A 27,964-nucleotide genomic window follows, 5' to 3' on the forward strand; every position below is an offset into this window, starting at 1 on the left:
GGAATGCTGACAATGCAGATATTCTCCCCCAGTCAAGAGATCTGGGTTAAATCCATCGTTCTTTTGTCCACTACACCACCCCAGTTTAGACATGGCCATATGCAAATCAGTCTTGACCCTGTGCCTCATGGGAACAGTCCAGCCCTAACTGCCAAGCCATGTCTTCCCTGGACCGGAATCAAGCATCCTAGGACCGGTTTCTGGCTATCAGCCGTCATCAGCCAGGATAGCTTGACTCCAGTGGCGCAGTGAGCACGGGTCCCACGTCTGGGAATACCCATCCCACTTAGGGCGAAAAGCGTTACAACAAACAAATGATGGACGGAATGCTGACAATGCAGACATTCTCCCCCAGTCAAGAGATCTGGGTTAAATCCATCGTTCTTTTGCCCACTACACCACCCCAGTTTAGACATGGCCATATGCAAATCAGTCTTATACATGCCCCTGTCGATGCTCTCTGTACTGCATTATTATCCTATAAGAAAGCTATGCCACCCAGGAAGAAGCGTGCAGCAGATGCAAGCATGCATTGCTCAGTCACATTGCATGACCCAGGGTGTAGTAATTGGATAGCTATTAATCCCTGACGGTGCAGCACCCACGATATTGTGCTGCATGGCTAAACACTGATAAGGTCCCAAAGGCGAGGCCTATTGGCTATGCCAATGTTTGTTTATTAATTCTAGACAGGAATGTAGAATGCGTGTAGAATCTAGGAAGCCTATGGTCGTTTTATATAAGCTGAATGATTTACAGGAGAGACGCCAGCTGTATTTGTCCAGGGTGACTAATATTCAGCATCATTTTGTCTTAACCAGATTATGGTTGGGCACACTACACCACTTAGCTGCCTTCCCGAAATGAAAATCTGCCGCCAGACACGCTCCATTGCCCTTGTGACAGTCTTTCGAAGCAAATCACGCAGCACTTTGTGCTATTTGCGGTTTTTAAGAGAACTTAAGGAGCTATTATTTCAAACCGATTTTTCTTGCACAGAATATAAGAGTCTATAAACGTGCTCTACACTATTTATTTGCACTTGTTTCAACTCCACCTTTTCTAATGGGACAATACATCTTAGGAAAAGCATTATATTGTAGTGAACAATTTTAGGGGAGGCTCTGGTGTTTTTAATATTGTTTTTATTTGCTATTGATGTGTTTCATATTTATTGATGATGTGTTTTTGATGTACTTTATAGCTACCTTGATTTTCCCAAATAATGTTTTGTGGTCTGAGTGTCCAACTCATCATAAGGTATTTTCACCATCTCTTTCTTAAGCTGGCATTTTGGTCCTCATTTTCTTATGTATTCCCTGAACTGATAAAAAGCACCTAGGCAGTCTTGCTGGGCCATGTTGCACAGTGTGATCCAATGAAGATCGCACATAAGTAGTGAAGTCCAAGCTCTGTAATCCTTCAGCATATATTAATCGCCTCACCACGATCCTACTTGGTGGTGAGGAGAGTAGAAAATAATGAAAGTTTGAAAACATAAAAAAAAAAAGCTGAAAATGAATAAACAGACAAAAGCAATGCAGCCGTGCAAGAACAGAGGCACTTTATTTCCGCCCACGCACTCACTGTGACACTGTATATGTAGCATGGATGAGGATTGCATATGTTCCACAAGGCGAAATGCATCACAAAGCACCGCCTACATTTAAACTTGGCGCATAGGAAAAGCATTTCATTTCATTGATCCTACGGATCTGACAGAAGAAATAATGACTTATCTAGGGTTGTAGACAAAGGTGATCTTGCTGTGTTTGTTTTTATTAATGTTTGTTACCTTTGACTAATTTCTTTCACCAAAGCTTATAGAGAAAAGATATGATGTTTGGAAAGCTGCCCACAGCCACTTCAATCACAGTGTTATAATTGTATGGGACTCTAAAAATGTCAGCTTGGAAGGCAATGTGTATGCTGATGACAAGCATGTGTTAGAAGAGACAAACTGTCGCTCTGTGTAAACATCACAGTACTGGCTGTCAACTATGAGGTCTGTAGTGTGTTTGTGAGGGTGGGGGGGACTGTGACGAGTACTTGACCAACAGTGCTAGGAGCGCCTACCCTTCTTTTGCTGCACAAACTTAGCCGTTGGAGCATTGTTTACCCTATTATGACAATCATGGTTAATGTAAAATTGAGCCCAGTAGTGGAGCTTTTCCTTCAACACCCTCTTGATGCAATGATTGTGTAAGTCTTAACAAAAAAGAATTTTCAGGGCACACAATCAAATAGGTTTTTAGTCTTTATTTGAATTTAAATGAAAGTTACCAATTTGTTCTAATTTGGCAACTTTGAGTCGATTTGCCAATTTACGGTGTAGCTCATTGGTGCACCTTAGGCATACACTATTGATATTGGCAGTGCCTTAAGACCCTCACATGTGAGTAGCCGCGCTATACAAACCTTGATTGATTATCAGCTGTTCCATGGTGAGCCCATCAGAATATATACTATGGCTGGTTTCATAATCCTCATTATTATGTGTTGTTTCCCACCTCTTCTTGGTGGACGCTTCAGACAATATACCAAGGCCCATTCCAAAGAGTTGCTTCTCTGTCACTTCTGCTTCAGCTCCACTCCACATACTTTAATCAATTGAAGGTGACACGTTCCATAGTTATCACCTTTCACCTCTGCCCGCTTCTTATGCTCATTGTGTAAACTGTATGCACCAAATGACTCCAAAATAGCAGCCATCTGCTGGGAGGATCATATCGGTTCTCACATTTGTCTCCTACGCAATCAACAAGTATGTAGACTGTGTCACCGACACGGGTTGAGCAGTGTCTGATGTACAAACAAAATACAAGAGACATTTCCCACAAAGCTTGCATACTTTATTCCCATTTGTTTGAAAAAAGTCCCGTCTAACTCTTCGGTGCTTCATTTCATGCAGGGTGCAGCAACAAGTCATAAAAGCACAGCTCTGGTCCTCACACACAGCATCAAAGCTCTACTAATAGAGGCAACACAACTGAAACACCCTACAATATCCAGTTAACTCTCAGAGAAAAGTGTTCTTTTCTGCAAATGGTTTTCCATGCCTAATTTAGCTGGGGTTTGGAGTACAATACAAATGCAACTGCTATACAAAACAACAGTCATGCAGCCAGTGTCCTTCGAGCTTAAGAAAGAAAGCCAGGAGCAGCATCAACATGTAGTTCTAGTACGTGCTGATCAAATGGACGGGGCAGCGGGGCCAGTATGAATTTAGTAATGTGCAGCAGGGTGGCAACTGTAGAGTTAAAATCAGAACAAACACAATATAAACAAATATAAATTTGCTGTAAAGAGAGCCCAGATTGCAGGGTGAAAAAGCACAGGCAAACACCCTGTCATACTTCATGGCATACACCCTGGAAACAGTGCTGAGCTCTCTGTACTGTTGTTTCTGTTAGGGTCATTATAGTAGAAGTGCTGGTATGAATGGACAAGAACAGCTTCCCTCTGTAGTATTCTGCATTACTCTTTGGTTAGTGTTTCTTTAAGGACGTTGTGCTGCTTAGTTACGTTAGAATGTACAGGAGTCATTCTTGAATTGGAGACTGTTGGAGCTGGACATAGCTCTTCATCCATGTAACCTACAATAAATCTACTCAAGACCACTACTGCTTCCTGGCCCATTACTACACCCTCCAAGGCCGCTTCTCTAGTTAGCTATTAATTTAGTTATTTTTGGCTGGCCCCATTAAACACCGTGTTTGTGTGGTATTGGGTTAAGTCAAAGCTACTCACTAAGGCTGCTACGTCAAGTCGCCCTCAATTATCAGACTTCAGTTACACCGAAGTCCATGCAACTAGGTAGCCCAGACGTATTGGCTTTGCCAGTGTGTGTTAAACGAGGCATGTTGTAGCAGAATTCAGTACTGAGGAGTTGAATGTACGAAAAATTGTGTTTCTTGCAAACATCGAGTTGGATTCCTGTGGCTTGGAATCACAATTCACGAACGGAGCCCTGTCATCAATGACTTCCGGTCAGTGACTGCAGGGCAGTGGGCATGATGCTTTTGTCCAGCCGCCCAGGCCGTCCGCGGTAACAGATGTCCGGGGCACCTGGCTCCGCTGTTATGCATTGGCTGGCCGCGAGTCTCGTAGGCACGCTGGCATCTGCAGGCCCGACTCCACCCCATGTGGGCAGAGTCGACAGACCAGGGCATTCAGGGACCGTTCTGGTCAATGCACACATTTACGTTTACACTTTTGAGTTAGCAGTGGCAATCTAAATCCGCCCTCCCGTGCTCCTGTAGGACATGATCGGGGCAGCACAGGTCTGTGGTGCAGGCTGGGTGTGCAGAGCGCCTCCTCTTGCGGCAGTCTGGCTCAGGCCAGGCTCGTGTTAGGATGAAAGGAGGTGCGCTGAGCGCATACTCCTGCGCACCTCTCTGTGAATAGGTGGGGTGCACCGTGTGTTGGAACCGGCTCCTGCCACATCCACGGCATGCCCTATCCGCAGAGCCGGTCTTTGCTAAGATGGCGCCCTGGGCGTGGGCGGCGAAGGGTTTGGCGCCCCTGCAGACGGTAGTGAATGATATCAGGCAGCAGGGGGTCCCGTTGCGTTCACTGGTCAGTGTCTGGATGAGCAAGGACTGACCCCTGAACACAAACTTCCCCGGACCTCCCTCAGCTCCCCTAAATCACCGATAGCTCAGCTGCCGCACTCAGATGATGGGTTTGTTGATGTGTGCCAGCAGGGGTCAGAGGGCAAGGAAGGGGACTAAAGTAGTGTTAAAAACATCGCCGTCCTATGTTAATGAGGGATTAAAAACAATTTAAACTGGCAAACCAGACAGAACGAACAGGCAGGGACAATGACGAGGCTGGAGCAAGATGAGATGGCCGCCACGAGTGGCATAACTTTAATGCACACAGCGCCCTTCAGAAAATTGGCGCCTTGTGTCTGGACCCAGCTCGCCGATGCTAAAGGCTGGCCCTGCTATATAGAGTCTTTGCAGTGCCTATATCCGTGTGCTCAGTCAGATCAGATACCGCACTCCGCACATGCATCTTTTACACATGCACCAATCCCGTTTGTGCCTGTGCAAAATGTGCCCTTATGATTGGAAACATGGTTTGAGAATCTCCAGTAGGGCATGCTAACGACTGAAAGAAACCAGAATTGAGATCTTGAGATGGCATTTCTCGCATGTGATTTTGGGTAACATAACTGGGTGATTTACTAGAAACGCTAAACGTATCCCAGCAGTAGTAATTTCACTGAGGATTCAATACTCCCCGGAGTCCAGTAGATGGAGTCCTTGAGAAGAAAGTGAACTCGCATCTAATAAATGAGGGAATGAATATTGCATTTCTAAAGCGAACTGTAACTCATGATTGAGCTACAGTGGCTCGTGATTAACCTTTTGACTTCCACTTACTCATCACTGGAATCCCCACTGAATCATTATTGGAATCCGGGGAACCCCATTGATTGGGACCCCGACCTAAGAATTTGCAATGATTTGAACCACAAAACAATGCACGAAAAATTGCCAAAACAAGCATTAACCAAACAAATATACAATTGATGCATAAATAATGAAATATTTTATATAATATACAAAAAGTATCATTTGAATCTAATCTAGAGGTTGTAGCATGTCTAAATTAAATCGCAGCCACTCATTGTCCGTACTTTATTTTGTTTGACGCACTTGCACTGCTCCTACAAATCAATTTGAAGATACTGTTTTAATTTTTAGCCTCCAATTTCAAATTCCTTCACATTTACAGAACATTAAAAAATGTTCAATTTGATGTTTGGATTCTCTATTTAAATATATTTTATTCATCTGCTAATATGTTTTAATTTTCTAAGCAGTCGCGGACCCCCTGAGTAGGCTTCATGGACCCCATGGGTACCCGGACCACAGGTTAAAAGCCTTTCTCTTGAGAACACCGCTGATTGAACAGCCAAGAAAACCACACAGCACCTGCTGCTTCCCTATTCTTCTGTGGAGCTGCGACTTCACTTGCTTTCTTGATTATTTAAAATGTGCCAGCGGGTGCTTTTTATTTATATATTGTTTAATTTGAACCATTAATTAGCGAACAAGACAGAAGCGTTTCTTACCAACCCGAACGCTATTTCGTGCAGTATGATTAATAATCAAACAATGCCAGGCTCAGTGCCAGGGATAAAATGTAGTAGAACACGCACAACGCGACGAATGGGGTTTTTAACAGATTGTAGCGTGCCTCGGAGGTATCACTCTCTGGTCATATGAGTGTACTTGGATAAATGGAAGCGTAGCGTTTCCTGGATTAAGAAACGTCCTTCTGAGCACAGCTGGAAATGATCGCTGAAGGCGATATTTAAAGATTTTGGCCAAAAAGTTTTCAAATGAACAAAATGAAATAATCCAATTAAGGATGTGTTTGTTTTTAGATTTGTTTGTTTATTATCAGGTGACGATATTAAATTCAACAAATCGTGGTTTTGCTTCAAAGTTTTGATAAGTCCAACATTCTTAGTTTTCCCAATGCATTTCGGGCATTCATATGCCCTTCATCAGGGGAAATCTAGACCAGAAAAAATTATGAACGTAATGAGGAACCACTATTCAAAGGTGCTCGAAGACGTATGCCGGGTGAAGATGTCATTAGCTAAGTGTGCTCGAGGCTCACAGTGTGTTAGAAGCTAAACGTGGAGCATGCTAGTCTGTGCCCACAGCGACATAAGTATGGATGTAAAAACCACTGGACCTGAGTTGCGGAAGGTCGAAACAAGCGGAATGTAATTAATTCTCGTGCACGTTGAAAAGTGCCAAGAAAGCTAAACATATTGGCGGTGTGAGAGATCTAAACGAAAGATGTGATCTGGTGAACAGGTGATGCCCAACGTGTCAATACTTGATAAGGTAATTAAACGCAAAAGCGGTTAAACGCTAAAGTGATAGAACGCGTAATCGTGCGGTGAAGACGTGCTGTCATTGATTCAAAGCGTTCCTCGATGCCTATGGCTTACCTAAGAGGACAGACTATTGTGTGTGCCGAACGCGTAAAAACGGGGGCCATCTTAACAAAGGTTGAGTGAAACAAAAGAGTGAATGGTGAAACAGGCTTATTCGATGAATGATATCAAAGAACTCAAATCAATAAGCAAAAGTGGAGCAACATCGCGTAAAAATGGGGGTCATCTTGACAAGGGTTGAGTGAAACGAAAGTAAAGGGTGAAACAAGCTTATTCAATGAAATATTCAATTGGATTATTTCATTTTCTTTGTTTGAAAACTTTTTGGACGAAACCTTTAAATATCGCCTTCAGCGATCAGTGCCCAGGGACCACATTCACAATAGTCACGGGGAATCCCAGAGAAGTAAAGTATGCCCATTTGGCAGACATGCTTTCGCACGATACAACTGGTAAAACACACTCTTAAAAATCCATGGGATAGACTTTGCAACATAATTAACAACGCCTTCACACACACATAATCATTGTAGTTCTAACAGAACAGAAAAAAACATTCTCTGTGCAGAGTAGTATCTGTGATTGCTGTGATATTTCAAAAGTTCCCATCCAAATTATTTGTGCACCATTGGAAGTCTTGAAGACTATATTTCCAGTGTTTTTCAAAATAAATCATAAACAGTGTCCAAGTTATGTGGAATTTTTGTTCAGCAAGTGATCTGTGGCCCAGCATGCAGTTTAGAAATGCGCTCTCTTCACCAATGCATGCCTGTTTGACAAGGAGTCTAGTACTGTATTATATTGACTACCCTTCCGGAGAGGTATACAGTGATAGAGCTCTCTTATTGGTGTACATTTTTGCACCTCCCTCTCAAACATAGCCAAGTCAGTAATTGCATAAATTCCGAGTCCTTACCCTACCACATCAAGCTGAAGTTATACAAGGAGCAGAGATGGTCGCCTTTTTCTGGAAGGCGGACTCTTGCCCTAGCTAAAACTTAACGTAGTGAGCCCTGCATTCTGCCACTATGTTGTGTAATAAAATCAAAATGACTGGGCAACTATTGGACAAATTCGCTGAGTCCTGGACAGTTCTGAATCAATATCAATATCAGTATCACAGAAGGGATATGTATTGACCTAAAGTTTAAAGCTGACATAATTGCATTATCCTTTTGTTAAATAACATTTTAAACATCTTGGTATACGGCATATTGTTGATGATTTTTAAGCAGAGGTGTATCTTTTTAAATCCCTTGTAAGGGAGAATGCAAATCGTATTGCTGCCTCACTCTAGACATAGATAAATGTAACTTAGGTTGCAACCTTGTATTGCATTTTTATTGAGTTGTGTAGTATTTAGTTTTGCTGTGATATTAAAGTACTTTTGTTTCCAAGAAAGAATGGCACTGGACTAGGCAAAATGTTTCTGTGTCGGTTAAGTTCTGAGCTCTTGTCCCCCATCGGATGTCTCTGAGAAGCCCTGGACTGCTCAATGTCATTACACTGAGAGTCAAATGCAGAGAGGATTGTAGTGGCCCAGTTTGCAGAGCATTAGTAGTATGGACCCTGGCATACCAGTGACACACAGCCACCACGTTTGGGCCGACCAGCCCTTGTCCGCCCTGTGGCCTGCCCGGATAAGGCTAACAGCAATTTATTACTGATATATGTTGCAGCAACCTGGCATTCAATAGATTTTAATATATTCTGCTAATATGTATTCTCTGGGATGCACAAACAACAACAAATGGACACACGAGGTGTGGCGTGGCAATATTGTTAGGACCCCATTGTCAGTAGCAGTTTGAAATAGTGTCCATTGATTTTTACTCTTTCTAGGTAGTAGTCTTAAATATAATTCTAATGACAACTGCTATCCATTTACAAAATCTGCTGTGTAGTCTTTATTAACCCTCCTCGGTTTTAATATGCTGATCAAGTGAAGGAAGTATTTTGTTCTATCGCTGAGATCACTGAAATATGGTGTAGTTATTATAATGACAATTGGAGATCTAAATGTTAAAAGTTCTACTAGATAAGTGAGGCCTATATGTGATGAGGACCCATGCAAGAAAAGATTGACAGCTTTCCTAAAAAAAGTTCACCCTCAACTCCAGTACTCTGTCCTGGTCCTTTAAAATCACCTTAATGCTACTCAATCCAAAGTATGCACTGTCAAGAGTAATATGCTACACAAAAGATAGATACACAATATAATGGAAATAGCAAACACTCTTAGCGAATGTAACATTAAGTAGAACATGTGAAATATAAACAGAAATTATATTGCAGACGTGGATTACCTGAACATTTTTCACATTGGTTTGTTCAGAAATTGATCAGTGTTTCAGCCTGTAAAGTTAAGGACATGCTTCTAGGGCCCAGTAGCGAGCTTTTTCAATCTGCTGTCAAGGCCAGGCATAGTTTGTGCAATTCCAGCTGTGTTTTCAGTCAGTGTTGGTAGGAGAATTAACTGCCTTGATCCAAAAATGTGAGCCTTTCTGCCTGAGAAAGCAGAGGTTGTTGTGTACTGTTTCACAAGGCGACTGTGGGAAGGCATACCTTGTGATACCTGATGCAGCATGTGAAGAACCCCCAAGGGATTTCTTAGTGTTATGTGTGAAGAGACATGAAAAAAACACTAGAGAAATAACAGTATTTTGTGCAGAAAAATATGAATATATGAGCAAGAGTTACACTATCATGAACTGCAGATGCTACATTATTATTATAAGTAACATAAGACAATAACATAAACCATGTGATTGATAACTATAGGCTCTCAGGCTGCAAGTAAATGGATGACAGGTGGATGGTGGCCACCTTTGCAAAACATCATGTGGTTACTCTGTCGTGATTTTTTACTTTGTTGCCTTAGTTTGTTTCTTGCCTTTAAAAACTCTGAGAGAAACAAACATACCTATTTGTGATGAAAAAGCATTTCTCTTGGCTATTTTCAAAGCATTCGATTGTTCAACATTTTGGGACATGTTAAACCTTCTCTTCTTTTTCTCCATAGATCTGCGGTGGTTTGGTGGTGAACCACTAATTTCCTTTGGTAAGAAGACTGCAAAGCAACCTATTTACGTAGGTATCTGTTCACTGTAGAGATTTTGCATATGAGTTAAACAGTTTGTACATAACTTTTCATAAGATTTCATATTTTCTACAGGTGGTGGATGTGGCAAAAGCAATTATAAGTGCTATCAATGACCCAGATTCAAAAGGGAAAACTTATGCACTGGTTGGGTAGGTCTTTATTAATATACGTTTAATACTTGAAGTAGTTTTTTTGGATCATAAATTGTTTTAACACATTATCTATTTCTTAATACTGATAATATTCAAACAATAATACATTCCTTCAAGCCAAGCTAGTGATCGCCAGTAGTAGAAGAGAGGATAAGCAATAGGCAGTAAGTGGCTTCACCTTTACATGTGTGGGAACAATCAGATTTTGCTTTCCCAGCTAAATGTTGGAATTTAGTTTTGCATTCTGGAGACTATAGGTATAATTGTTGTTGGCAGCATGGTCTACACATCAGCAATCTCTGTGATGTGGGTATTACTAGTTGATGCCAATGCAGCAGATTCATCTGAACAGCCTCCTCCGTTTCATGGAATTATATCCTTAGTGTAATAGCCTCTTTAAGGACTGCATGCTGAGATTTATAGAAATGGCCAATGGGATAATTTGGTTCCGAGACACTTTGTGACTGAACCGTAGCCACCCAGAAAAGTCTGTAGCTTCGGATATTGAATGAACAATGCAACCAACGCCACTAGGTGAAAATTGTGTTGAAAGTCCATCTTGTAAGGAAGCAACTTAAAATGATATTTGTTTTTCTTTAATATTAGCCATTCTCAGCTTGCTCTTCAGCACATTGTGTAAATGTTTAAGGTTTTCCAAGACTTGCCTACATTTTTTAGTGAGCTAGTTAACAGAGTAGGTAGTGCAGTATTACAGCTGGAGCAATTTGCCTGTAGATGATAGACTTGCTTCCTTAAATCAAAGGCCCAAAAATCTAGCAAATCTTTAAAGTTGATCTGTTTTTTATGTTATTTAGACACACCAATTAACTGGAAATGGCCACTCTTCAGAAAAGGACAGGCTTGTGATTTTATATTAGTCAATCAGAGCTTGCTAAATTGTACCCAGATTGACCCAGAGCCTGTCCTATGAAAGGAAAAAGACATTTGGGGGGTCTCTTCTTTTATTGCTTCTGTTTAATTACAACAGTTTATTTCCATGTTAAAACAAGTGCTTCTCAAGAGACCAACAGATGTTTACCCTGGAGCATTTTCAAAGCCATTAAAAGAAATGGTTAGTAACGCAGAGTTTCTGTGACTAAGTGGGTATTTCTGTCCATATGTGGGCTGGTCTCATAAAAGAGTAGGTTAACCTCTCAGGATGAGCAGATTAGTTAGTAACTTCATGCGTAGTCTTGTGGAGGCCCTTGGGCTTCCTGTTTGTATTTGTGTCTGACGATATGTATACTTACATATATTTATTTATATTCCCTAGTGGACGTCGCCACAAGATAGTTATAGTTTGGTCTGCTTTTCCATAGAAAGAATGTGTTTTGGGTTGCTAATAACTTTGCCCCATTTGACGAATCTTCACAAAACTTTAAAACAAACAAAAAAGCTAATTCACCTCAGTCACCTCAGCTTCTTTCTGGAAAGGTTTGGGGTGATCTGTCAAGTGGGGACTGAGAAAAAAGGGGGACACCAAAACGCAAAATCCCTAGGCATTTTCCATAGACTTCTTTAAGACAGCCTACAGCTAAAACTAAATTAGACCAAATTCGTCAGCAAGGTAGATCTTGGTGTGCAGATTGTGCGTTTTGTGATTTGGTGTAAATCTCATTCAGTAGTTTTTGAGATATTAAGGATAAATAAATATACATAGTTGAACAGTTGGGCTCGCAAGAGTCTTTTGAGCATTCTGCGGGAGCGCAAATTAAAAAATGAAGCCCTGTGATTGGGCGAAAGGCCCATTTTCCACGTAAGCCTTCATGCTCTCGCGGGAGCAAGAGGTTCCCACGAGTCTCATGAGTGAGCGCTCTGACTGGCTGTTAAGGTTTTAGATATAAATGGCCGCCCTTACTGATTGCTGTGAAAAATTGTAGGTGTTGTGGAAATTAAGTAAAACAGCTATATAAGGAGGCGGTAGAAAACCATCCAGTACCCCTTGATTTTGATAGGAGGCCTCTAAGTTATAAGTACTGTGTTAAAGGTATATTTATGTTGTTTTTAAAAAAAAATACGATTTTGCATGACTCCCACTGGATCGTGATTAGTAAAAAGGAGTAGATGAGTTGTGAATACACTCTATTAGGAGGAAAGGATATTGTGCACCTTATTATTGAGAGGAGGTATGTGAGATAGAAGTACTGTGATGCATAGAATGTTAATGCTTTAAAAAAAATTATGATCTAGCGAGACTTGCGGTATCGTGAAAAGTAGGGCGGAGTAGGTGGGCTATTAATACACCTGGTATACACACTGTAGAAAGGAGTGTTAGTGGAGATGTGATTATCCTAACCAACTATTTACACCCATCAGGTTTGGAAGAGCTAGGAGCAGAGATTTAAGTTTCTCCCCACACCCTACTACACACACCCTTTATAGACTAGAGGGGTCTCAGTGGAAAGGTCAGTCCTTCCCCACACCCTACCACGCACATCTGTCATCTAAGAGAAAAGTCTGAAAGAAAAGGCCCGTACCGCCTCACACACTAATATGCACATCCATCATCTGAGAAAGAGGTCTGAAAGGAGAGGCCAGTCCCGCCACACACACTGCTATGTAAATCTATTTTCTGAGAGAGAGTTCTCGAAATAGAGGCTAGTCCATCCACACACCCCACTACGCACACCCTTAATTTAAGAGAGAGGTTTGAAAGGAGAGGCCAGGCCAGGCCCTCCCCACTCACTACTATGCACACTGTCATTTCAGAGAGAGGTCTCAAAGGAGCCCAGTCCATCCACGCACCCTACTACAAGCACCTGTCATGTGAGAGGTCTGAAAGGATCGGACAGTCCTTCCCCACTCACTACTATGTACACCCTTCATTTGAGAGAAAGATCTCAAAGGAGGTGCCTGTCACTCCCCAAAGGAGAGTCCTGTCACTCCCCATACATCCTACTATGCACACCTGTCATCTGGGAGAGAGGTCTCGAAGCAGAGGCCAGTCTGTCCATAGACCCTACTACGAACACCTGTCATCAGAGAGAGAGGTCTCAAAGGAGAGGACAGTTCATCCACACACCCTATTACACACACCTGTTATCTGCGAGAGAGTCCCTCTCCACCCATTACTACATACACCAGTCATCTGAGAGAGAGGTCTGAAAGGAGAGGCCAGTTCATCCCCACACCTGTCATATGAGAGAGGTCTGAAAAGAGAGGCCAGTCCATCACCACACCCTACTAGGCACACTTGTTATGTTACAATACAAAGCCATTCCCTTTCAAAATAATGCCTGCACACCGGATATATTCTTCAGTTATTCTACTATACATGCTCTGAAAAAATATTTAATTTGCTTAAAACAAACACCTAGAAATTCCCTGAAAATAGCAAAAGTTAAAGTAACGTTATAGTTAGGTGTGATAAAAAAGCTTTGTTTCCTTTTATTAAAAAAAACTAAAACCTTAGAAATTCACCCAAAAAACCCCAAGGTTAAAGTAACTTTATAGTTAGGTGAATTTTTCACTGACAACATTAACATTTTAAACTAAAATAAAAGCTCAGAAATTCACCAGTTATAGTTTGCACCGCTAACTATAACTTGCTCCCCCGCTATGCATTGATATGACCTCTCATACGATATCACTCATGACATGTTCTATGATAACACTGATGACCTCTCAAAAGCCCTAATTGATGACATCACTGATGACATCATCCAAGGTTCGTTTTCCCACATATTGCTTTAGAAATTTCTATGGCATTAAAGGCCTGACAGTAATTACAAAAAAGCTCAGAATAACATCTAGCATCATTAGTGCCATCACAGATATAACCCCTTTAGGTGTAGAAAGCAAGCATTATATGCTACATTGACACAATACCATGAACTTTACAGGTAGCATAGTTCACATTAGCCATCAGCCACAGATATGTAGGAAACCCTCATTGACTGTGTGTGGTGTTCAATCTGTACACAACTGTTCACAGAGAGCCACATTTCTAAAAATGGTGAATTTCTGATCCAAAACAAATGTCCTACTACGGGCGGGTTTTTTTCTGTATCAAACCTCTGACACTCACCAAACCTACATTGAGAAACAAAATTGATATAAATAGAGAACTGGTCACTTTAAACAGGTTTTACTCTATTGAGAGAGTTTACCCTATAACACACTCTTTGCAAGCACTGAAACGCTCATGAGAAATACACCACAGAGTATTAAAAATAATCTATTAAGAACAGCCTACCCTATATGCAACAGTTGTAAAAATAAAACCACTGAAGCTCTCATGAGAAATACACAACAGAGTATTAAACAGAATCTATTGAGAACAGCCTACACTATATGCAACATTTGTAAAAAAAACAAACACTATTTGCTAGAAATTACCAAGATCTGAAGGTGGTAAAGATCATACTACTTGCTTCCTTCATATTGTGGGGAAAAATGTTCAGATAGCCCATCTTCAGAAACAAAACAAGCACATGTACATAAGTTAGTACCTGGTACACACAATGTACTATGTTTACAAATTTTCAAGCTAACATGATTCTCTCTAATAACTCAATGCTGCTTACAAAGGTTTGTATGTACTACGTAGAATCTTCCTGCTGTTGGAAACTTTCTGGAGAACCATAACATTTCTGTGGAAAATAATGAAGAGAAGTCAACTGTCACCTCCACACAGACGTATTCTTGAATACAAATTTTTATAATGTGCTGAATACCTCTACACACCTATTGTGCATTAGCAGCACGTGTTTTGTAAACACTTACATCCATTTCCTGGGCCCAGGCTGTACAAAATTAGGAGCACAATTAATATGGTATTTACCCGCCACTTTCTAAACTATAAAGAAAACTGCCACACTCATTGGATGATGTCATCAGTGATGTCATAAATTATGTCATAGAACATGAAATGAATGAGATAATAAGCAGTGCATGGAGGGGGGCAAGTTATAGTTAGCGCTTCAATGAATATATGTGTGTGTGCGTGCGTATATATATATATATATATATATATATATATATATCCAGCTTCAAAGTTGCACCGAAAGCCAAGGCACTCTAAGAGGCGGGTGCTCGTCGTGGCAGTGCTCCACATAAAGATGAATGCTCCAAAACTCACGTAACTCGCAGTGAAAGTCCAGCACTCGGAGGGTCGCTTCATAGATGTTTATTAAGTAACACAAGAAAACAGATGCGTTTCGGAAATTCCTTCGTCAGTGTTTACAAAAAGCGCGGTGAAGCAGCATTTTTAAATTAACAAGCACGTAATAACGGAAGTGACGTTTGTATTCAAAGAACACTTGAATTCATAAGTGAAAGTGGCGGCCATCTTGGCATGGTGTATCGTATATACCAAAATACTGGGGAAATCCATGAAACAATCCTCTTTAAATCCCAACATAAAATTACACACATGGGAAAATCACAGTATATCAATATATACACACATATATGCACAATTGTGAGTACTCCACTGTCACGCTTGTCCTATTTCATTTCATATTTGTAGAGCAATGAGAACTACATAGTATACTGCCTCCTATCATGGCTAATCACTCTGAGTTAGCATCAGTGGATCATTCATCTACAACATAACACCGTGTATCGGTACAATTAGATATGACGATCTCAGTGTAAATACTCAATAGTATATTACCTCCTATAGTGAATCTAGAATGTAGAGCACATAATCGGCATTGATAGATCAGTCATAAACAGCATCACACCGTGTATCGGTTAAAATCAAATATGAGAATTTCACAATATTGCATAATACATTTACTGCTATCACAGTTAACATATTTCCCCCGAAAATCAGTGAGAACCATGACAACTGTGAGTGAGAGGGTTTAAAAACATGGCTCTCCCCTACGATGTTAAATCAACTGTGATAATATATACTTTCAACACAAATGGAACAGAAGAACATAAAGGATATTCGGTTAGATCAGCTTCCTAAATGTACTGTGAGTTCCTCCCCGCTATTCAGTCCTTTAGGTGCCTTAGTCTGTAAATCAATGATATAACGGGATTCTAATCTATGCAGCTTTAGAACCCTGTCTCCCCCTCTTGCGTTCAAAGGGACTTGATCAACCCCAAAATATTGCAACAGCTCCCTGTTGTTCTGATGTTTGATCGCGAAATGCCTAGCAACAGGATAATTCGCATCCTTATTTGCTATGGCTCGTTGATGTTCGAGAATGCGTAACTTAACGCTATTAATGGTGCTGCCAATGTATCTAAGCCCGCAAGGACAGACTAAACAATATACAACATGTGATGTAGAGCATGTGATGAATCTGTTAATCACTTTCTGTTGTGTGACACCCAAGATGTTATATGTGAGGACTCTTTTACTATTGGCACAGGCCCTGCATTTACCACACGGGAAGAACCCTTTCATCTCTTTTAAAGTCCCTATATTGGGTGTGATTGGTGACAGATGGCTCTGGACTAATCGGTCCTTCAACGATCTAGCTTTACGGAAAGTAATCAGGGGTCTAGATGGAATATCTTTGCCTATTACTAAATCCGTCTGGAGGATGTGCCGGTTCTTTTTAAGCATACTTCTTAAGGTATTCGCATCCTCTGAATACGTGGTAATCATGCGAAAGGTACCTGTGTCGGGGTCTACATTGTCCCCTACGTTTGCTTTTGTTAGTTCTTTGTTTTTGAAAAGCTCTTTGCGGGGAATTCTCTGTACTCTTTTATATGTGGTCTGTAACAGATCCAGATCATAACCTCTCGTCCTAAATCTAGCTATACAGCCAATAGCTGCTTTCTCAAAATATTTGTCACAGGAACAATTGCGTTTTAGGCGGAGGAGTTCACCATACGGTATGCTGTTGATTAATTGGGGAGGATGGCAGCTGTCAGCGTGTAGAATCGAATTACCCGCCGTGGGTTTCCTAAACAGTTCGGTCTCTAATCTGCCATCCTTCGCATACACTCTGAGATCTAAATAATTCACTTCCGATGGACTGATGTCATAAGTAAATCTCAGGTTCAAATCATTATCATTTAGTTCATGGATGAACTCCCTCGCTTGTTCGACAGATCCCCTCCATACCACGAAGAGGTCGTCGATATATCGATACCAGACGACCACAGATTTTGCCCATTTCTCCCTGTTGCCAGTCATGGCCACCTGCTCCTCCCACCAGGCTACGAATACATTCGCATAGCTGGGGGCGAAGCAGGTGCCCATTGCTGTACCAGAGACCTGTCTAAACAGTTCATCCTGGAATAAAAAAATGTTAAAAAGACAAAATTTGATAAATTCGATCAGCATACGACTGTGTCAGAAACTTCAATGGTCTTTTATCGAGAAAGTATTGCACCGCAATGGGCACCTGCTTCGCCCCCAGCTATGCGAATTTATTCGTAGGCTGGTGGGAGGAGCAGGTGGCCATGACTGGCAACAGGGAGAAATGGGCAAAATCTGTGGTCATCTGGTATCGATATATCGACGACCTCTTCGTGGTATGGAGGGGATCTGTCGAACAAGCGAGGGAGTTCATCCATGAACTAAATGATAATGATTTGAACCTGAGATTTACTTATGACATCAGTCCATCGGAAGTGAATTATTTAGATCTCAGAGTGTATGCGAAGGATGGCAGATTAGAGACCGAACTGTTTAGGAAACCCACGGCGGGTAATTCAATTCTACACGCTGACAGCTGCCATCCTCCCCAATTAATCAACCGATTCCTGATTAATTTCCCTCTGAGGCGGAAAGCCGGAGGTTAGCACGCTGCACCTGAAATTGTATTTTTAACTTTGTCACGATTGTCTTCACTTACTGCTGATTTTAAAAAACAACTGCAATTGACCACGAAGCTCACCTGAGCAAAAGCGCCGTCCTCACGCGCTCAGCCTGCCCGCCCGGGCCCTCCAGGCACAGCGAGTCCCCGCTGTCAGAGGGGGAAAACGCCCACACCGCCAGCGCGGTCAAAGGCGAAGCCACGCCCACTGCGAGGCCACGCCCACCGGACTACTTAAACGCTCGTAACAGCGCAACATTCATTCCTGATTAATTTCCCTCTGAGGCGGAAAGCCGGAGGTTAGCACGCTGCACCTGAAATTGTATTTTTAACTTTGTCACGATTGTCTTCACTTACTGCTGATTTTAAAAAACAACTGCAATTGACCACGAAGCTCACCTGAGCAAAAGCGCCGTCCTCACGCGCTCAGCCTGCCCGCCCAGACCCTCCAAACACAGCGAGTCCCCGCTCTCAGAGGGGGAAAACGCCCACACCGCCAGCGCGGTCAAAGGCGAAGCCACGCCCACTGCGAGGCCACGCCCACCGGACTACTTAAACGCTCGTAACAGCGCAACTTTCATTCCTGATTAATTTCCCTCTGAGGCGGAAAGCCGGAGGTTAGCACGCTGCACCTGAAATTGTATTTTTAACTTTGTCACGATTGTCTTCACTTACTGCTGATTTTAAAAAACAACTGCAATTGACCACGAAGCTCACCTGAGCAAAAGCGCCGTCCTCACGCGCTCAGCCTGCCCGCCCAGACCCTCCAAACGCAGCGAGTCCCCGCTGTCAGAGGGGGAAAACGCCCACACCGCCAGCGCGGTCAAAGGCGAAGCCACGCCCACTGCGAGGCCACGCCCACCGGACTACTTAAACGCTCGTAACAGCGCAACATTCATTCCTGATTAATTTCCCTCTGAGGCGGAAAGCCGGAGGTTAGCACGCTGCACCTGAAATTGTATTTTTAACTTTGTCACGATTGTCTTCACTTACTGCTGATTTTAAAAAACAACTGCAATTGACCACGAAGCTCACCTGAGCAAAAGCGCCGTCCTCACGCGCTCAGCCTGCCCGCCCAGACCCTCCAAACACAGCGAGTCCCCGCTGTCAGAGGGGGAAAACGCCCACACCGCCAGCGCGGTCAAAGGCGAAGCCACGCCCACTGCGAGGCCACGCCCATAATACCTACTACAAATGTGTCGGCCATTCCAGCGCAGCGGACGAGCGCAGCGGGAGCGCCTAAGGGAAGCCCGTCTGCGCCCGTCCGCGCACGACCGGGCCTAGGGCCAGACCCCCTGGCACCCAGAGCCTCCACCAAAACCACATACTCCCGTCGTGACCTCCTAAGCCTCAGACCTTCTATCGCCTCCTCATGCAGATATATCCATGATATGAATGGACCCTTTGTCAGCTGCACGAACTGCCAGCCAGCCCAGCTTAAACTCCCCACACGAGTGCTGAAGCCCGCAACCCTCAAACTTGCCTCGCTGAACTGTCGCTCCCTCCCTAAACATGCGACACCAATCCACCACTTAATAGAAGACTACGAGATTGACATTCTCTTCCTAACGGAAACGTGGCTTACTCCACACTCTGACTCGGACATAGTGTTAGCCACTCCACCGGGATTCCTCATCCAGTCTCTCCCTCGACCACTAGGCAGAGGTGGAGGCATTGCTATCATCTACCGAGACTCTTTCACCTGTAACTCCAGCGACGCACAAATCTCAGACTCTGAAAGCCTCCAATTCTCAATCAAACTAGACCCTACGAATTCCCTCTCAGGGATTCTAGTCTACCGTCCCCCCGGCCACCCCGGCTCCTTTCCCAATGCCCTCCTAGACACTGTAGCAACACAGGCTCACTCCGTCACGAATTTTATCTTAGTGGGAGACTTGAACATCCACTTCGAAGACACTTCAGATTCTGGAGTAGTCGACCTGATCACTGAACTAGCGACCTCGGACCTCCGTCTCCTTAACTCAGGAGCCACTCACATCAAAGGCCACCTGCTAGACCCAGTGTTCACCAGCACCCCCGCGATGCAAGCAATAGACTCCATCCCCCTTCCTTGGACGGACCACTTCTTGGTCCTATTCCAACTTCCAGGATCCCTTAGGAAACCTCAGAAACTGCCCACCTTCACTAGAGGCAGGACTTGGTCCAAACTCCCCATTGAAGAATGGGCCAATACCCTGATATCTACTACCCCGACTCATGAAGATATCCCAGACAACGCCGATAGCAACTTCAGAAATTGGATCACGACCTCCCTTGACTCTGTGCTCCCACTCAGAATGCGCGAAGACAAAACCAACAACACGGGCTCTGCACCGTGGTACACCCCAGAACTTCGTCAGCTCCGCAAAAACTGTAAAAGAGCCGAACGGCTTTGGAGAAAAGACTGGCATAATGCCAGCAAAGAGGCCTACCACTCCTCAGTCAAAATCTATAAAACTGCAATTAAGCTCTCCAAAGCCTCCCACTATGACACCCGGATAAAGGAAGCCTCAAATTCCTCTAGGGAATCCTACCTCATCGTGAAGGAGCTATTAAAAGTTCCCATCTCTCCCTTGCCCACCACCCCCCAGGTAGACAGAAGCAATGACCTAGCCGCATATTTCAACAATAAAATCGCCCGTATCCTCACATCCCTCCCTTCCCCTAGCCTCCCCACCCGCAGAAACATTAATCAGCCCCCCGATCAGACGGGAATACGTCCCCAACTCGAGACATTCAGGCCAGTAACGCATAACGAGGTGGACGCTACCCTGAATAAAATAAAAAGCGGATCTCCTTTAGACCCTGCACCCTTGAGATTTCTCAAAAACGTGGCCCCCGCTATCACCCCTACACTCACGGAGCTTATCAACTGCTCACTTGCACAAGGATCAGTTCCCGACAGCTGGAAAAGTGCAGTGGTGAAGGCACTCCTTAAAAAACCCCAGCTCGATCCAACTGATATGGCAAACTACCGACCCATATCCCTCCTCCCGGGGATTAGCAAGATCACCGAGAAACTGGTGAATAGTCAACTCTCCCGATTTCTCGAGACAAATAACATCCTACGGCAATCCCAAACCGGGTTCCGTCCGGGACACGGTACAGACACCGCCCTGCTTGCCGTCATCGAGGAAGCAAGGCGCATTCTAGACTCAGGAGGATCAGTGGCAGTGATCCTTCTGGATCTGAGTGCCGCCTTCGACACGGTCAACCACCGTGTCCTTCTTCATCGATTGGCGACAGCAGGGCTCACCGGGATGGCACTCAGCTGGATAGAGTCCTTTCTTACTGGACGCACGTTCCAGGTCTGGGACGGGGAATTCCACTCGTCCACACTTCCACTTACCAGCGGGGTTCCTCAGGGCTCCTCCCTGAGCCCCACACTTTTTAATGTGTATATGGCCCCTTTGGAAGATGTGGTATCACCATTAGGGATAAAAATCGTGAGCTACGCTGACGACACACAACTGGTCGTCTCCCTATCCCAACTAGACGACCACCCAGACAAATTACCAAACTGTCTCACCGAAATTCACGGGTGGATGTGCGAATCGTCATTGAAACTCAACGGTTCCAAAACCGAAGTGATGCTCATGGGCAAACAATGGGCGACCATCCCCCCGGCGATCTGGCCAGACGTGTTCGGGGAAATCCCCTCCCCGAAACACGAAATCAAGACCCTCGGAGTCTGGCTAGAACCCGACCTCTCAATGAAGACCCAAGCGGCCAAAACGGCCGGGACCTGTCTTGGGCTTCTGCGGACTATCCGCAAAATCTTCCCCCTCCTACCGCCCGTGTCCAGGAAACTACTAGTTCAGGGCCTCATAATGTCGCGGTTAGACTACAGCAATATGGTCTACCTAGGTGCGCCGGAAGCTACCTTAGCGAGACTGCAAAGAGCCCAGAACGCAGCAGCTCGCCTAATCATGAGCGTACCTCCCAGAGTATCCGCCAAACCCGCTATTAAGGCTCTGCACTGGCTCCCAGTCCGCCAAAGGGTGGAATTTAAAGCCATGTGCATGGCCCATAAACTAATCAATGGATCGGGACCTGCGATTCTCAGCGGCTTGGTCACCCCCTACATAGCACCGAGAACTCTACGGTCTGAGAACGAGCACCTGGCCAACATCCCCAAATTCAAGAGAACACGTACCGGAGGCCGACGTTTCTCTGTAAAAGCGTCCACTGGTTGGAACTCCCTCCCACGCTCCCTCAGACTGGAGCCCAACTACCTGACGTTCAGGAAAAACTTAAAACCCTCCTGTTTCCTAAATAAACCCTTCGCCCTTATCCCCCTCAGCAGGTTTTAATCTTCACAGCGCGGGGATGCCCTCGGGTCACCAGGCGCTCTACAAGTTGCTAAAATAAAAAATAAATAAAAATACCGTATGGTGAACTCCTCCGCCTAAAACGCAATTGTTCCTGTGACAAAGATTTTGAGAAAGCAGCTATTGGCTGTATAGCTAGATTTAGGACGAGAGGTTATGATCTGGATCTGTTACAGACCACATATAAAAGAGTACAGAGAATTCCCCGCAAAGAGCTTTTCAAAAACAAAGAACTAACAAAAGCAAAGGTAGGGGACAATGTAGACCCCGACACAGGTACCTTTCGCATGATTACCACGTATTCAGAGGATGCGAATACCTTAAGAAGTATGCTTAAAAAGAACTGGCACATCCTCCAGACGGATTTAGTAATAGGCAAAGATATTCCATCTAGACCCCTGATTACTTTCCGTAAAGCTAGATCGTTGAAGGACCGATTAGTCCAGAGCCATCTGTCACCAATCACACCCAATATAGGGACTTTAAAAGAGATGAAAGGGTTCTTCCCGTGTGGTAAATGCAGGGCGTGTGCCAATAGTAAAAGAGTCCTCACATATAACATCTTGGGTGTCACACAACAGAAAGTGTTTAAAAGATTCATCACATGCTCTACATCACATGTTGTATATTGTTTAGTCTGTCCTTGCGGGCTTAGATACATTGGCAGCACCATTAATAGCGTTAAGTTACGCATTCTCGAACATCAACGAGCCATAGCAAATAAGGATGCGAATTATCCTGTTGCTAGGCATTTCGCGATCAAACATCAGAACAACAGGGAGCTGTTGCAATATTTTGGGGTTGATTAAGTCCCTTTGAACGCAAGAGGGGGAGACAGGGTTCTAAGGCTGCGTAGATTAGAATACCGTTATATCATTGATTTACAGACTAAGGCACCTAAAGGACTGAATAGCGGGGAGGAACTCGCAGTACATTTAGGAAGCTGATCTAACCGAATATCCTTTATGTTCTTCTGTTCCATTTGTGTTGAAAGTATATATTATCACAGTTGATTTAACATCGTAGGGGAGAGCCATGTTTTTAAACCCTCTCACTCACAGTTGTCATGGTTCTCACTGATTTTCGGGGGAAATATGGTAACTGTGATCGCAGTAAATGTATTATGCAATATTGTGAAATTCTCATATTTGATTTTAACCGATACATGGTGTGATGCTGTTTATGACTGATCTATCAATGCCGATTATGTGCTCTACATTCTAGATTCACTATAGGAGGTAATATACTATTGAGTATTTACACTAAGATCGTCATATCTAATTGTACCGATACACGGTGTTATGTTGTAGATGAATGATCCACTGATGCTAACTCCGAGTGATTAGCCATGATAGGAGGCAATATACTATGTAGTTCTCATTGCTCTACATTTTGACTACACCGATATACGGTGTCATGTCGGTTGCAACCTTTCCACATTAGTGGATACCGAATATGTGAAATAGGACAAGCGTGACAGTGGAGTACTCACAATTGTGCATATATGTGTGTATATATTGATATACTGTGATTTTCCCATGTGTGTAATTTTATGTTGGGATTTAAAGAGGATCGTTTCATGGATTTCCCCAGTACTTTGGTATATACGATACACCATGCCAAGATGGCCGCCACTTTCACTTATGAATTCAAGTGTTCTTTGAATACAAATGTCACTTCCGTTATTACGTGCTTGTTAATTTAAAAATGCCGCTTCACCGCGCTTTTTGTAAAAACTGACGAAGGAATTTCCGAAACGCGTCTGTTTTCTTGTGTAGCTTAACAAACATCTATGAAGCGACCCTCCGAGTGCTGGACTTTCACTCCGAGTTACGTGAGTCTTGGAGCATTTATATATATATATATATATAGATATATATATATATATATATATATATATATATATATATATATAATTTTCTCATGTCCCTTGTCAACGCCGCCGCGGCTGCAAGGAGACCCGCACACCAGGATATAATCCAAAGGAAAGTTTTATTCTCGCTGACTCATTTCGACCTTACGGTCTTCTTCAAAGCTGGGGATACATTGTGGCAGTGCTCTCTATATAGTCAGAGAGTCACTGTTAGATAATTAATGAAAACAGGAAAAAGACTGAAGGATGAAGTGCCACTCAGTTCAGAAGAAAAAAGACTCAAGTCAAAATAATACTCAAATGATGATAAAATGTTGCTCCCCTTTAAATAAAATAGACATTTTCAATCAAGTACAATAAATTTAAAATAAAATAAACTTCAAACGTAAAAATTAGAGTGAAAAAACAAAGTACTAAAAGTAACATAAATCTAACAGAGTCCGGAGTGACTTGGTTTCTCTAAGTACTTTACACAAAAATACTAGTGCCTGTGCAACATTATTCCCATCATAGGTCCTGGTAAGGTCGTGCTAAAACGGGAAGAAAAAAAAAAATATATATATATATATATATTTATATATTCAATGAAAATAACAAAGGTGAAAGTATGTTATATTCAGGAGAAAATGTCAGTTAAAGCATACCTTTCAAACAAACAAAACTACTGAAATTCACCAGGTATAGTTATCTCATTTAACTATCCTTCGTGTACTTCGTGCTGTAAAGTAACTATAACTTGTGCCTACACCATATCACGAAAAGCATGCTTTCCGGACCAAAATCTAGCTTTCTGCCAAATTTAGTGTCATTCTGTTCAGCAGTTTTTGTGGTATCCCTGTTCAGTTTTCCAATAGAAAAATTAATTTGGAAAACAAGTTTTGGGACCCCCCTTTTTATCACTTGACGGATCACCCTGAATCCTTTGCAAAAAAAAAAGCTGTGGTGGAGGAACGTTTTTAGAAAGTTTTGTGAATGTTCGTCAAACTGCTCCAAAGTTACAAGCAAAGGCAAAAAATCAATTTCATGTGGAAACCTGGTCCTAAGTATTACCACCCAGAGGCGACCACCGATCTGCCCCTTAGTGGGTGGGGTGGGGGATCAAACAGCCCACTGGACACCACAGTTTTTTAAATTTAATTTACAAAAAGTAGTTGGAGGGTGCATTCATCGGGTCTAGCTCCCCAAATCACCTGCAACAGTCTTTCTGCCCCCCCCGCTATGGGGGTTGTGGAAACCCCACTAGACACCTTTTTAAAAAATATGCAATGAAAAGGGATGGGGTGGCCCACCCTAGCAACAGGCCAAGCTCCCACGTCAACAAATATGACATCAGTCTTTATGCTTCCTCTGTGGGCAGATATGAGGTGTTTACCTCCAATCTGCTACCCACTTGGGTGTGGGTAGAGCTGACGAGACAACAGGACCAGAGAGCAAGGAGTTTTTTCAGTGCCGTATTAAAAAAAAAAAAAGGTTGTAGGGTGTTTCACCACAATCTGCCCCAGGGGAGTCAGAAAAACTATTGTGCCCATTGTGGACCAGGGGCAAGGCACAATGCATGATTGAGCCACCCCCTTTGTATGGTCTGGCTTGAATGCACAGTTGTCTCCAGACAGTTATGTGAGTACTACTAGAGTGGAGCGTTGGCTTCGCCCACATGTTGGATGCCAGGAGTACAAGTTTTGATTGGGCAGACATTGTGTGCTTCTACTAAACAGGCATTGGCAAAGCCAATAGGCCTCGGCAGTGCCCTAGCTTTTGGCCTTGTCAATGTGAATGTCTTTTAGGCATGTTGTCTAGCAGCACATCTGCTGTTCAGGATTGGTAAAAGTTACTGAAAGCCCACAATCACAGGATGTTGAGCTGATCCAGAGTCTCTTCGCCCCCGGTTTTGAGTTTATTGTCCTGTCTCTCCTAACCCAAACGCTATGACGTGGCCTGCCCTGGCCACATCATAGCACTTTTTCAGTGTTTTTCATTTAATTCCAACACTGGTGTGCTTTTGGATGAGGTAGCATGAAAAGGACAATGTTAGGTTCTGCCACCAAACTGCTACCTTTGAAAACGTGGCTTTTAAACACCTAGGCCCAGTTAATTTTCCTGTCATTCCTGTCCAAACCTCTGAGCTAACGCCAGGACACCTTCGGGTAATTGAGCATTCTATAAATCCATTGTAACTTATCATATTGTGTCTTTCTTCAATCTGCTGCTCCATGTTGCATTGGTGGTGACGAGAATCGAAAGTAAATGATGCCGCAACCCTGCAGTGATTGACGGGCAATGTAGGGCTGGGAAACGGTGATGTAGAGATGTAATTAGCTGGAAAAGGCAAAGGGTAATTTTACAGATCATGAAAGTTGTCAGCTCCATCATTTTTATTTAGACACCCTCTTCTGATGAGCAAGGCTACCATGCTTTATATAGTTTGAGAACATGAAGATATAACTTAAGAGGCTGATTTTATAGTCACAGCTAGTGGCATTAGGGCAAAGCTCCACGTCTGTCAAATGCCCTTAACTGCAGTGTAATCAGTTACCTTGCACATCTCTGTTCTTGATGGCTTCTTGCCCTTGCCATATCCTGGGATGGGCAAACTCATAGTTAGTTCTCACCACATTGGATTCCCCAAATGATTACTGGGTATAATACAAACCTGGATGAGGAATCTTGAGTGGGGCCCATTAAGGATTGAATTCTTCTCTGTGCGGATAGGTTATCTTACGTTGTGTATTGGTTTATGGTACAGAGGACTTGCCCAACAATGACTTGCCTGGATAAGAAGGTAAATGTTTAGGTTACACAGTGAACAAAAATGTTTCTAATCCCTTCCTTTATTTTTCCCATACAGATGAATTTGCCATTTTTGTTTGTGTCAACCTTAACATACGGTTCAAGTGGACATATTGTTTGTGTTGCGATATGGTTTGATTTGACATATTTCCATATCTACCTGCCCACTCAAAGGCAGAACTGATTTGGTTCTGCATGGCAAAGGCAGGTTTGTCTTGCTTCGTTCTTACCCGAATCACTTAATCTGGTATGAATCTGGTCTTCGTGCCTTTATCAGGAAGCAAAGACAGAGGACTGTTGCCTTTGCCAGGTGAAGTCCCTCAGCTTTCCACATAATCATGGAGAATTATTGAAGCCTAAAGCTGGCATACTCTTTAAATGTAAGATTGGCGTCATGACTAGAAGATCTTGGGTGGTTTGCTTTGAAAAATCAATTTACAAGATATCCTTACCGTCCAGCCCTTCCTCTAACTCAGTCAGGAACAGATCTTTTCCCTGGTATTGTGACTTCTCTAAACGTTTAAAAGACATGACAATCCCTCTATTAATTAGAAATAAAAACAGCAGAGGCCAGCTAAGACGCTGTTCTCCTCTGATGACTGTCAAAGCAAAAATAGGGAAAACTGAATATTTTATTAGCTACAGTCCCAGTCTAGGAAAGTAGTAAAGTGAAAATAGAATGTCTTTCTGAGCCTACAAACATGGCGACAGGTTAATCAAGACCCTTGGATACTTTTTGCAGTTGGGTGTATTTTCAGAATCCGTTCCTGCTGTCGTCAACAAATCTGTCACCATACTCAACTCTTTTTCTCTCCCATTTGCCTTGGATTTGCTATCGGAGAACTCCGCAGCTACTTGCATTTAGAACTGTGTGGTTATACTTTACTTGGACTAGGATTACTAGGCACAGTTTGTTAAAGTCATCAAAACATGTTGGGCTTATGATTCTGCATCTCCACCTCTTTAGCCTTTTTATTTATCCCAATGTGGCATTCATGATGGTGATAATAGGTCTGTGTTTGTTAACACTTGAACTGAACTTGCTTTTTTCGCAGATCCATGTCTG

The 27,964-nt window shown here is 43.1% G+C and overlaps 1 protein-coding gene across 1 annotated transcript in view; it reads left to right on the forward strand.

Moving 5' to 3' along the window:
- Positions 1 to 27,964, forward strand: part of NDUFA9 (NADH:ubiquinone oxidoreductase subunit A9) — a 205,827-nt gene that overhangs the window by 124,062 nt on the left and 53,801 nt on the right. Inside the window, exons 7-8 of the mRNA XM_085652600.1 lie at positions 9,948 to 10,015; positions 10,101 to 10,177. Coding sequence (XP_085508726.1) covers positions 9,948 to 10,015; positions 10,101 to 10,177 — 145 coding nt within the window. The remainder of the gene's footprint in view (positions 1 to 9,947; positions 10,016 to 10,100; positions 10,178 to 27,964) is intronic.

The sequence above is a fragment of the Triturus cristatus genome, chromosome 4_1 (genome assembly GCF_964204655.1).
Source record: "Triturus cristatus chromosome 4_1, aTriCri1.1, whole genome shotgun sequence".
Taxonomy (NCBI): domain Eukaryota; kingdom Metazoa; phylum Chordata; class Amphibia; order Caudata; family Salamandridae; genus Triturus; species Triturus cristatus.